The sequence below is a fragment of the Centropristis striata genome, chromosome 6 (genome assembly GCF_030273125.1).
Source record: "Centropristis striata isolate RG_2023a ecotype Rhode Island chromosome 6, C.striata_1.0, whole genome shotgun sequence".
In the NCBI taxonomy this organism is placed as follows: domain Eukaryota; kingdom Metazoa; phylum Chordata; class Actinopteri; order Perciformes; family Serranidae; genus Centropristis; species Centropristis striata.
The window spans coordinates 7608316-7621892 of record NC_081522.1 but is presented as its reverse complement, the minus strand read 5'-3'; the positions used below and the strand labels follow the sequence as shown (position 1 = coordinate 7621892).

The 13577-nt window shown below is 41.1% G+C and overlaps 1 protein-coding gene across 1 annotated transcript in view; it reads right to left on the bottom strand.

The window, feature by feature from the left end:
• Positions 1-13577, bottom strand: part of LOC131972702 (A disintegrin and metalloproteinase with thrombospondin motifs 20) — an 88947-nt gene that overhangs the window by 29174 nt on the left and 46196 nt on the right. The window contains 11 exon segments of the mRNA XM_059334375.1: positions 361-630; positions 1558-1722; positions 3360-3467; positions 5082-5201; positions 6165-6335; positions 7224-7388; positions 8026-8236; positions 8335-8461; positions 9297-9426; positions 10353-10519; positions 13088-13183. Coding sequence (XP_059190358.1) covers positions 361-630; positions 1558-1722; positions 3360-3467; positions 5082-5201; positions 6165-6335; positions 7224-7388; positions 8026-8236; positions 8335-8461; positions 9297-9426; positions 10353-10519; positions 13088-13183 — 1730 coding nt within the window.

The window sequence follows — 13577 nt, the reverse complement described above, 5'->3', positions numbered from 1 at the left end:
TAATCTTGCAGAAAGCGAGAACTGGAGAAGCAAAGCAGCAAGCAACACTCTCTCACAGACACACACACAACAAACATCCATTTCTGTCGCTCTACTACGTCATCTGGTATAACTGATCTGATTGGCTAAGAGCTACCTACAGACGCTTTTGATAGACATTCTAAGCGCCCAATAAACGGCTCCGGAGGATCATAAACCACACCTCCTCTACGGAAAAATAGACCAGACTAGATCTCATTTGAGAATAGTCTGGTGTTAGCCAGGCTAGCAAATTCAGGCTGGAATTTCTAAAATGATTCTACCACAAGACAAAAAAATTCTGCACAGCCTTATTTTTCAAAGATCACATGCTGAACATACTGCGCCCCAGGGTCCGGTCCTCCACTGGTTGTCTGCGGAGGGCACATTCCAGCTGCTGTGCCCAGGATGACGTCCCGGGTCCTGGGGATACCCGTAGGGCTGGTCATTGATGCGCTGACGGTGGTACACGGAGGAGCAGGGTGCAGCTGTACAATCCTGCTCTGACGCAGGCTTCTCATCGGGGTCGCAGAAAGACTGGTCCACTGGCTGGTGGTAGTTAGAGCACACCACCTGCCTGGTGGTTCTTCCAGCACCACAAGTCACTGAACACTGGGGACAATGGAGAGAACCAGGTGTTAATAACTGAGGAAAGGGGATTGTCAAATGTATCTACCTTTATTTCTGCTATCTCAGCTTTCTATTTCTGCACATTGGGTTTAGCAGCACCAAAGACCAATGTGACTGGTGTGAAACAAACAAGCTGGAGTGATTTTTCGCTTATCCAAAAATTATAATGGGTGCAGCCAGAACTTTGTCAGCTGACAAAGTACTGTGAAGATCGGTCTGGCTATGCAAGGCCATGTTTAGCTACATTGGTTTTAGTAACACATAATTCTAAAATTATAGCTTTATTTCGAGACAACGGCTGATTTGCTAAAATGGCAAATAAAACGTTCCTGTTGTAATTTTGCTTATTTTAATTAACATTTCCCGCAATTTTATTGCTTTTTTCCTGTTCTTGAGAGCTGACTATTTGCAGTGATATGTCCTCATCTGATGTAGTGTTACATGATCATGTCACAGCCATGTATGTATTGCTTCATAATGTGAAGCCCTGTGAGTCTGTAACTGTGAATACAATAGGAGTACAGATCTACTAAATATGACATGAACTCAATGAACTTTGTCCTCTGATAAATTGAATTTGGGGTTTCAAATTCAAAAGGATTTCATTTCACATGAACACATGATTAAAAGATCACAACAGTATCTGTGAATCATCTCTGGCTGCTTCACTCCAAGTTTAACAATCCCACCACGGCTCTTTAAGTAACATCCTCCAGAGTTTTGGCTCTCTTGTCATGCTGACATTCACAAATCAATACTGGATTGTCCAAGATCACAGCATTACTAAATGCCCAGTTTGTTTTAGGGGTTCTTTAACATTGTGGGAAAAATAAACTGAGTGATTACTGAAAGTCTACAGAGTGGAAAACATCTGTATTGATTGGACACAGTGTTGGATGTTTAACTCACAGGAGACCACTCCCCAGCACGCCACTGGCCACAGGGACTGAAGCAGGCGGAGGACTCCGGGGGCCGGGGCAGGTGGGCGCAGTGTGACTCGTCTGCCACTCCTCCCTGGGCATCTCTGCAGCTGACATATCGCGCCCGCTTCCCTTTGCCACAGGACACCGAGCACTGGAGGACATGCAGATACAAGCAGAGCCGAGATAAATATTTGTCCTCTGTGGAATTTAAAAAATGTTTTTATCATGTGGTTTTTAAAGAGATGCCATTAGCTGCATTATACTTTTCCTGAGTCAGAATGAGCATGAGGTGGAGTGTGACTGTTTACAAAATGCACCACAAAATTGACTGGTTTAAGCTGTGCCATACAATTTTTGCAAAGTGGAAGCCCACACCGATAATAAGAGCATTCTATATACTTTATACAATATATATCATGTATCTATAGTACCTGTAGTAAACATATAATTAGTATAAAGTGACATTGGTAAGCTGCAATTATGTTCAATTTGAAGTAAGCAAATGACCCCTTATTTCTTAAAAAAAATGGTTTAAAAAAACTCTGAATTCCTGATTATTTTATTCATATGTTTCTGTGCAGTAAGAACATTTTATGATCACCTACTGTCTGTTGGAAAGATTTCCCACCGCGATACAAAAAGTATAACTTAAGAAAGTTCTCTATGATAAATAATTCTGTCAAGCACACTTGTTTTAAGGTAAATGGTCTTCATCTTTATTTCCTTTTTCTATATTTCTGCTAGAGGTAGAGCTCAGGTTTGTTTGCTGGCAGGATGTTTTTCAGCTCAGTAATACTTCCTGACATGCATTCATGTTTTAAGAAATAAAATACATTTTTTATACTGTAATAGATAAGGAGACATTTTTTCCGGAAAATGATATATTGTGGATACCTGGTGTCACAAATAAAGACAATTGTGATTGTCTCTAACGTTGCTGGTGTCCTGAAATGACTCCATGATAAGTTTTCTGCAGCTTAAACTCTACAGCTGTGCCTCTGCCAACTCCAAGGGACAACACAGTAAACATTTCTAAAGGGATGAATACCTAATGCAATCAAGGTAGATCTGCAGATCCGCTGCTTGGGGGAAATGCATGCATGCTTATGTGTGCATGTGGTGTGTATGTGTTTGTGTGAGACCACACTGGCGCTGGCCTCTTTGACATGTGAGCTCACACCGACATTCAGATTGACAGACGGGGTTCAATCTTAGAAACCGTAGACTCGTGTTTAGATGAAATCTGGTTTTCATTTGCGACGAGTAACAATGCAAAGTATCAGAGAGACAGAGGGGCCTCTCAGCCCAGACAGTGGAGCCTGTGTGTGTGTGTGTGTGTGTGTGTGTCCTTATATGTGTGCAGATGCAGCAGGGGGTAAAAAAGACAATGCCAAAGAGGATCATGGTCTTGTACAGTATGTGCTGTCTGAAGGAATGTTGGGATATACAATAAAGTTTAATATGTCAGCCTAATATTTGCAAACACACATGCAGGAGATCCATCATTCCTGGAGTGTGGTTTTCTTCCATTAAACACACAGAAACACACACGTAAACATTATGTAAACAAACATATCATCAGCATTCTTATTTTTCATTCTTTGCCGTGAATGAGAGGTAAGTCTGATTCCAGCAGATCATTTCCCTCAAGCTACACACACAGACGAGAATTTGTTTACAATTCAACAACAACCGCACAGCTTTTGTATATTCTTTGGACTGTATAAGGTAAACCCACAGACTGTAATGTGCTCCAATAGACCCATTAAACCCAATTTGTTTCCTTACCGCAGTCCAGGAGCCGTATCTCCACTGAGTCAGCAGCTGAGCGGAGTTGTCAGGACGAGGTGTGCTTTGCACCGGAGAAGCCCAGGGACACACCGGCATCTCACAGTCCTAGCAAAAACGCAAATACAGTAATGTTAGTATATAACTACAGTGAAGCAACAGGAGTAAATATGCCAAAATATTTCTAAACACATTTCAGAGATTTCATGGATGCAAAGATCCGGAGGGAGGATGTTTCCAGATTTTATTGTTTAGCTCCATTTCCCACAGACTGTTGACCCGGTTTATACAACGTCTGTCTATACATCTGTGCACATCTGTGATTCCAACAGCTGAGACAGATCACCTATCTGGAGGCTGAAAGGTCATCAGTTTAACACACTGTGCCTCCGTCTAAGAGCCCTTATGTAACACACTTAAACCCCTCAGGTAAAGTGTGCTGCAGCTGCATGGCCTCTGTCCACCTTGACACTTATTTGGGTCAGTGCAAAGCAAAACAGGCAGTTTAAATTATATTTAGATTGTTTTCTCACAAGTAATGGAGTTGGAGATGATAAGCAAGCTAATTTGCTGATTAGTCTTTCAACTATGAGTGATTTTTTTCAGGCTCAAATCTCACCGCAAAAACAAAGCTGGGAAGATTTAAAGCTCTTCTAATCAGTATCTTTATACCAACAAGGCATCAAATTACGTGTAATGTAAAAGGGACTGATCATAGTGATGAAGCCACTTAAAATCATCAGTGGATGAAAATCACTTTTTCCTGTAGTCGCTTTGGATAAAAGTGTCTGCTAAATGACTACATGTAAATGTAAATCATTCCTCTGAACTAAGTATTTTAGTGTCTCTTAGTATCTTTGGTTTTCTGGCCCCATGACTCGACTGTTTGGTTCAGTCCAATGGCTCTCATCACTCTCCTTTCCAGCTGCAGCAGGCAGCTGTTTTCACTGAAAAGTTTTAATAAACCTACTGTATGCAAAAAAACAGAGGGAAACGGACAATTTATTACCATTCGTTTGTAGTCATGGCCAGAAACAGGACTCCAAAAGGATGTTAATTTTGTTCAGTGTGTGCTGGATGAATTGTTTTCTTGAGTGATGACATGCTAATGTTTTGTTTAATGATTGTTTGTTCCCTGTGCTGATAGTGGCCAATAAAATTACTTACTTAATTACTACTGCTTATACTTGGCTTAGAACTGGTAGAACTGATTAAAATAACAAAGGTAGCCTAAATTCCTTGTCTCAACACTGGTATGACTTTAGCATGTCTGGTTACATGATACACAGTAATAATCAGCAATATTCTGAACTGTTTAAGATGACCCAACTTATTGTAAACTGCAACTTTCAAAAATTATTAGACACATTCCATCAGCGAGAAAATCACCCTGAACCGATATTCTACTTTTGCAGCCAAAAAACTGTTCCACTGTTTTCATCAACTGTTCTGTTCACTGATGTCATTAATCCCCTTAATTAAATAAACATTTATGCAGTAGCAAAGCTGAGCAAAGCACACAGAAATCATTATTTTTTAACCATAACCACTTATCTTGTTTGCATCTTGATCTTAAATGATGCATATGACATGTGCATTTAATCCTGTATGCAGCATTTAATGCCTTTGGTCTTTTTTGGTCATTTTTTTTGACTGTCTGACAAAAATAGGTTGACCTTCAATGTTTGAGTTTGGAGAGTGTATTAGCAACAGCTTTTTTACCTGGCTGTCTCTAGGCCTTGCCGCAGCGTTGCACTCTCTGTCGTCTACTGTGTCACCATAGTTCCCCGACACGCACCTAACAGCTCTCATCTGGTAGCCATGGCCACAGGTCACCGCACACTGAAAGACAAAATTGCACACATACATACACACGCACATAAACACAAGGAAAGAGAAGCCCAGTCAAGCGCGAGCTATCTCAAACTCTATCTAAGTATGTCAAGGTTGATATCTTAGATGGGGCCTCAGTCCAAAATCAGCTCACCAGAGCCTGAATAAAACATGCATGCACACACACACACACACACACACACACACAAGGACACAATGGGTTCACATACACACCCACAGTCTAAACTCGACCCTTTACCCAATTCTTAACTCAAATACGAGGCGGTCCGACCACATTCAGGTACAACATAGGAGCAGAGGAAGTGCCACAGGATAGGTTTATTTGAGCAGCAAATTATAATTACACAACCATTAACAAGACGATATATTCCAGCTCTGTAAATACCACAGAGCACTCTCAGTATCTGACTTCATACAAACACGTGAGGGAGGGCATTGGCTCTAAATGTATAAACTTGGTTTCATTCAATTTGTGCTCTATCCTAACAGTGCTAAATATATGCATAAAGTTGGAAAATTAGAAATTTTAATGCATAGGAAGGTTTGTGTGTGCATGTGTGTGTGTGTGTGTTTGTGCACTGTGGGTCAGGTTTAGTCTGACAGGATATGAGGGCAAAGTGAAAGCACCGTGGAGGAAATGGCAGCTGGAGTCGAAGCACACTCCTCCGTAACTTGCCAGTATATCAGGTTGCACGCACACACACAAACTTGAAATATACACCGTCACTGCTACACACCACATTCTCTCTCTGTGACAACACATGCACACACACACGCACACGCACACGCACACACACACACACACACACACACACACACACTTCCAGATACGAGTCAAAGTCCTAGACAGCAAGCCACACATGAAACCCATTTCCTCAGTCAAACACTGCACCGAGTCACCTCGCCCTGGTGTGTCTATGTCTCATCTGCGTGTGTGTCTGCAGGACTCACCGCTCCCCAGACGCCGACCTGCCAGGACGCACACTCGGGCAGTTCGCAGCTCCCCACAGCAGGAGGTTTGCTGGATGGGTCACAGAAGTGCTCGCTCAGCTTCTCTTCCTGGGCTCCCATGCTGCAGGACACTTGTCTGTGCCTCATCCCTTTCCCACAAGTCACCAGGCACTGAGTGGGGAAGGTGGGTGTGTGGTAGGGTGATGACAGTGGAAAAGGCAGAGAAAAAGGAATTAATATGACATTTCCTTCTTAGAAAAGAAGCAACCTCTAATACTATGCAGACAAGTAAAAAGGAATTACTACAGTCTGTAAAATTATCATAGTTACATTAACCCATCGGTGTCAATAAAACCTGAATATAACCTGAAAATATTATATATATATATATATATAATTGTTTATAATATTTGTATGTGACTATATTGATTATTCATACAGTATATATATATGTATGTATATAGATATAGAGACCTGTTAAGGGGTAGGACTCGATAAGTTTTTTTACTTCTTCCTACTCCCTTTCGAGCTTGCAGAAAGTGTCTGTTTTCTCAAATTTTTTTTGCTTTTTTTGTTTTGTTTTTTATTTATTCATCTATTAATATTTAGACTTGTTTTTTTGTTGTTGTTTTTTACTTGCTTGCATGTTCGAAATAAAGACAATAAATCAATCAATCAATCAATCAATCAATCAATCAATCAATCAATCAATCAATCAATCAATCAATCAATCAATCAATAAGTAATGTAAATATATGAAAAAGTAGGATATATTTCAGGGCTGTTATGTTGGGCTGCACTGGAAGTGGCTCGTCATCTAATAACTACATTATGTGGTGGTCAATTTATTATATTATACACCCCTGACTTTACTGTTAAATTGTATTTGTGCCTAGCTGTGCTGTGCTGAAGGCTACACATAACAACAAAAATCTTATTATGAGTGTCAGAGGTTGTAGATCTATGTCTTGCAGTCCCCCTCTAAAGAAGAATAGAGATACTTTCTTGTTGCCTTTGTATGTGTGACTGTGTGCATGCAGGTGTGTAAGACGTTCCCACCTCACTCCACTCGCTAACAGTCCACTTCGGACACGGCTGGTCGCTGCACGCTTCAGTGACCACCCTCTGGTATTCGTTGCACTCCCTGTCCGCCAGCCGTCTGCCCAGGTTGTTCATACAGTAAGAGTCTCTGCTGCGGCTCCCACGACCACATGTCTTAGAGCACTGTTTACAAGAACACATGAAACATGTTCAGGCCATTTAATCAGGTGTTCCAATCCAGTGATCCAATAATTAAAGGATTACGATAATGCAGTTAGAGTACTAATCAGAGAATACTGTTCAATATAATTTTAATACATTTTCTGTCCAAAGAAGACTGAAGCCAAAATACATGCACAGAATATACAGTATATATAAAATGGATGAACCAAAGTTTCAGGGCCTTGGACAACAAAATGGCACTCGGAGAGACACATTACAGGAGGAAGAGATTCAAATTGACCACAAAGAGACACAAGAAGACAACAAGAGGCCAAAACAGCTTCAAAGGAACACAAATTAACCACAAAGATACTTGTAATGACTATGAAACTACACAGAGGCATAATGCAACTGCAAAGGGGCACAGAATCACAGAAAGATGCATGACAACTACAACTAAATAACTACTAAACTACAAAATAACTACAAAAAGAGGCTAAACAACTACTAAGTCTGTGTTAATTACTCCTATGCAAGAAAGGTAGTGGGGCCCTTTGCACATTTGTGCCCAGTGGGCCTGAGATATATATAGACCTGAGAAATATAATAATAAGACATAAATAATTGGAAAATATGCTCCCAGTTCCAGTGAGTGTACCTGTGACCAGGCGCTGTACTGCCAGCTCTTAAGCAGACAGTCTCCATGGCAGGACTCTCTGGTCTGAGGCTTGGCAGCGTCTCCACACGCGCTGGCCTCCATCCTCTCACTCTGTCTCTTTACTAGGCTGTACTTCATACACTGAACATCCAGGCTGCGGTAGCCTGGGCCACATTTAGCAGAACATTCGCTCTTTCCAGCGACATGCCACCTGTATGAGAGGAAGTGCAGAAAAAACGTTTGGCCGAGTGCACTTATAGGACTTTGTTTTGAGGGTGCATGTGTGTGTATTTGTGCATTCATACGCACCTGACTTCACAGTCAGTGCTACAAGGCTCAGCAGCAGCAACAGGACGAGGTAAATGTTCACAGCGTTGGTCCGATACCTCGAGGTGATCGCTCTTACGCACACATACCGCCTTTCGTCTTCGCTCACCTGCACACACACACACACACACACACACACACACACACACACACACACACACACACACACATGCAGACAAGGGTTCAAATCAGATAACATCTGGTGTGCTCAGTGCGCTTGCCAAAATATCAGATTTCTTCACCTTTAACAAGTCTTCCTGACATCAAGTCCTTCATCATGCAAACCTTAGGGGTCCATGTCTGTCTAAGACCCCACTAAAACATCTCTTTACTGGATCCCACTGTGCCCTCTGACCCACTGGAAGCCTGACTAGCTTGCTTCTAACAGGGAAATTTGAGGGGCTTAGCCTGGTTAAGGGCCAGGCGAAGGGGAAGGTGTTGGGCGATGTGACTGGTCGGGGTCACACTGGGGTTGCCAGGAGGGGGATTTATGGAAGGAAGGGATGAATGAGTACGTTTCTAAATCCAGAGGTGAGTGTAAGTGATGCAAGGGAAATGCTAATCCTAATGTGCCCTGACACTTAGTTCCACCTCCGTGTAATACGATTTCATGTAATAAGATCTGGAAGACGCATTATGGTTCAAATAAATTTCACACTTGTTTCAGATTTTTAGTGGTAATATTTTTTATAGATTTATCAACAGCAGCTGTGATATTTGTGTGTCAGTAAGACCACAAATCTCGACAGCAATAATCACATTAACAAATATTAAGATTTGTAAAATAACTACAGGCCTCAAAGTACATAAATTATGTACTTATGTGTGGATCACATGTGCTCAACATCTCTTGTGCAGTTGTAAAGCTTTTAAAGATTCACTGAAGCCAAAGAGAAATGATCATATTCTTCATGTGTGGGGTTTGGAAGCGGGAGAGATCTTACCCTGACAGATGCGGTTGCACTCGAGCCAGGAGCCCGAGGGATCCCACACAAACTGCTCCCTGTGCTCCTCGATGGGTATGTTGAAGGAGTAACGGACGTCTGGGTTGTAGAGGTTCCCCACACACAAGACCTGTGGAAATAATGGTGGGAAACGCAAGGTCAAAAGACTTAACAGTGCTGTTATTATTTTGTCTAGCTCCACATAGACATATCACACTTTCAGATAGAGATCTAGGTCAATATATTGGGAGGTGAGAAAACAGCAGGCTTTATCAGGGAGAGATAGAGAGATCAAAACGAAAAGGGGCAAAAACCATAGACTTCAAACTTCAAACTTTAAAGTAGATGTAGCCGACATGACATCACTGTACCATCACCCATCTGTTTTGGCATTTTGGTCATCACCATCTTGTTTTTTTAGAACCAGAAATGACCATATTTGGACAAGAGGGTGGAGCTAAGCTACCAGCTAATGCTACGCTAATTAACTGTGACATTAATTGCTGCTGCTGTTGTGATGCTGATTTTCACTAGCATAAAACAGGCATCAAATAAAATGTACTTTCAGAAAATAATTAACAGCAACATCACATTTTTAGGCGATCAAAATGTTGCAATTAACTTTAATGAACAGAAAAGAGCAACTTGCCCTGAAGCACAACCTGCTTTATCATCTATTTTACTCTAAATGGGAGCATCATTTTAAAAAATAACATCATGTTTTATTCAACAAGACATGCACTAGCGATTGAGGCCATAAACTCATTAGGAAAATCTTGATTGAGGTAATAAATCAAATGCGAAGTAAAGCCATTTTCTCATTGACTTGTATACAATCTGACTTCTCTTTGCAACCAGTGGAGTCGCCCCCTTGTGGCCGTTAGAAACAATACATGTTTAAGGCAGTTCTGCATTGGCTTCACTTTCAAAGTCTTTTATACAGTCTGTGGCAATAACTGGGTAATCTACTGTACTGTATGTCTAAAGTAGGACTGTAACGGATTAAGAAAACTTTGTAATTACAACAATCACAAAGAAAAGAAAGCCTCCTCCTACCTGCAGAACGAGCTCGTCTTCAATGCGGTCAGTGCAGTTGATGCGCTCCACTTTGGTGTCTGAGCCGCTGTAGTCAATGACGGTTCCCTTGAAGGTGATTTCCCTTTTGAACATGGCCACCACAAAGTTCCCATTCAGGAGGGAGTTCGACTGGCTGTCTGATAATGCTGGAATAAGAAAAGGACACAACACATAAACAACACAGAACTCTGAATGTGAAAGAAATCAGGGTAAGTGAAGGAATGTTTGGTTTCCTGAAATGAGTTTGGCTCTTGAGGTTTTGGGGATGTTTATGAGATGTGGCATTTATTATTTCAGGCTATATGTTAAGTAAACAGTTTTTGAGTTGCCAACCTATTGTTCTGCAAAACCATTGTTGCAGGGGAGGTATGTTGAAAGTTGAAACACTGGTGGCACTAAATTGCAGTTATTTGGAGTTAGACTGCGTGACTCTTCCTAATGACTGACATTGTAATGCAAACAAAGGACCTCCACTGACTGCAAATACAAATAAGTACATAACCATAAACACAAATAACACAGGAACACATGGATAAACAATAACACTTGGCAAACAAACAAATAAACCCAAAATGAACACCAACCACCACTAGCTCTACGTACCTCGAATACTATGGCTACAGAAAACATGCAGTTAATTACAATCTTTGAGTGCATGCCGAAACAATGTATGTGATTAACTCCCTGAACACAACTTTGTTTACATTTAGGTCTACACATTGCTGGATGCCAGCAAGTATCTTTTGCTCAAAGATGACTGTGGGGTCTGTGGGGTTTCGACAATGATCTACAGACACAGAAATGGGGGGAAAAAAGGGAAAACAATGCCTTAGAAAATGTGCAGCCACATAGAGACACACATTGAGAAAACACACATGAACATTTTACAGTTTTCTTATGATTTTTTCTTATATTTTCTTGCGCACAAGCTGTTCTAAATACCTGTACGTTTTGATCAAGATGGGTCAAAAGGAGACTAACATGAGGTGTCCTAAAAAGGAGCCACGTGAGCTTCCAGAACAGCTTCTCTTGGGTTAGCATACATTCTTTAATTCTCTATAACTCAGCATTTTTTCTCGTGGTGGAGTGATGATGTGGCTGAAAGGCACTGTTTATTGCATTGCTCCAAAATCTTCCATAGATTATAATTTGAGTTGAGATCTGTGGCTGGAGAGGTCATATGAAAATGCCCCACATCATTTTTATACTTGTAGATTTGAAAGTTCATTTTAAAAAAGAGAGAAAAAGAGAGACAACCAAATGAAAAAGCATATGTGTATTTACTGATCTAATAAATAACATCAGAAAACACACAGCACTGTTTTTACAGTACTTTGTTTTCATGATCGCTTTCTTTGTTGATTTATTCTCACTTTTTTCTTAGATTTTAGAGTTTCATTGGGAACAATAATTATGACTTTTCTCATGTGTACTTGACCAAAATTCAGGTGTGAGACTTTGATGATATTGCAAGTTCAAGGATTGCCTTTTCTGCACCATGACAATTATTTACCAATATTAAAATGAGCAAAACTTTGCTTTGTCATCACATACTTGCATTGGACCCACAGTATTTGTCCAAAGTGAGACTTTTTGCACAACAGAATTGAAAAAAAGAAACAAAGAAAAGAGAGACAACATATAAAAGTAACAAATGAAATAGATTGGAGATTATGATTTGATTGAAAACGAATAAATAAAACTAAGTAAAGGCAAATCTAAACAGATGGCTTTTCAATTGCTTTCTAAAGGTGTCCACAGCATCAAAGTTTAACAGGAGAGAGCTTCAAAGTTAAGGGGCCAAGACTTCAAAGGCAAAGTCTCTCTTTTTGTCATGAGTGCAGTTATCTTCTCAAAAAAAAAAATTCTGCATACTGTACCAGCTGGAGTTACAAAATTGACAGGGCGTTGCAAATGCCAACCATGTTTAATACAGACGCTCCCTGCTCAATGTGTGGTTGTGGCACTCAGGAACAGCGTGAGTCGAGCTTCTCACAGCAGCATGGCAGTGAGACCCTGCCAGATGTGTTTTCTGACAATTTGACTTAAAACATCTTGAACCTGACTTGAACCATCTGAAAATGGGCGCTCACCCTTACAACTGAGGCAAAACTTCTTTTCTCCTTTTTTTGCTCTCTCTCTGTCTGTCTCTCTTTCTCTCTCTCTCACACACACACACACACACACACAGACACAGACACACACACACACACTGTGAGCCCGGTGGGTCCATCTAACCCTATACCCCTATATCCACTTTCATGTGGCCTGGGCTCCACATGCCTCTAATTAGCACCTATTGCTGCCTCATTTATCTTTCTCAGGGGCTGACACTCCATTTGCTTTCCCAACCAAACCTCTTTGCCATGACCAGATGGACCAACGCCCCTCCACGCTTCCTCCATATACACTCAGTACAAATGACAGTTTCCTTTGCTTTATGAAAACAGTTTGACAACAGTTTGGCCCATGTCTCGTAACCTTCCTTCACTAAAAGCCTGCCTCTACATCTCTGGGTCACCAAGTTTGGGAGGTTTATGGTCATGTTAGGGGATAATGGCATTGACCTATGAGATGAGAAGTGAAGGGGTGTAATTTATACATCTTATTAGGTTGGACTGCTTCCAGTTTGGATTGATTGTCCCGAGAAAACCTGCAATTTGATACAATGTTTCTTAAAAGCACAACGTTGCACTGACACACAGCACACTCACCGAGGTAGTTGTCGTCCTCTGGCTTTCCAGAGTAGCTGACCTGTTTGATATCAATGTTGGTGGCTCCGGCTGGGATCCGCACCACTGTGTTGTAACCTGAAGAAGAAAAAATATGGAGAGATGGTCAAGAGAGTTGAACAGACAGCATGGGAAGTTACACATTTAAGAAATCTCAAAAGGGAAAAAAGTAGCCACAATAACAGCAGTGAGTGGTCCCACCTTGATTCATAATAGCTTCACTATGCTACGCCAAACCCCAGTCAGGGATGTCCGGTTCCAACCACTGGGGATTTAAATGTCACACTTGGAATAATACAAAAAAAAAGGTCTAGTCCTCTCAAATAACCTGCAGGAGGCCTTGTTTTAGTCTCAGAGGCCCGACCGTGAAATGATATGTAATTATTCCCTGGACCTACCTTTGGCCTGTAATTACTACACCGGGCCTGTTGTCCCATGATAAACTAACACACAAAACGAGTGAGCATGAGAG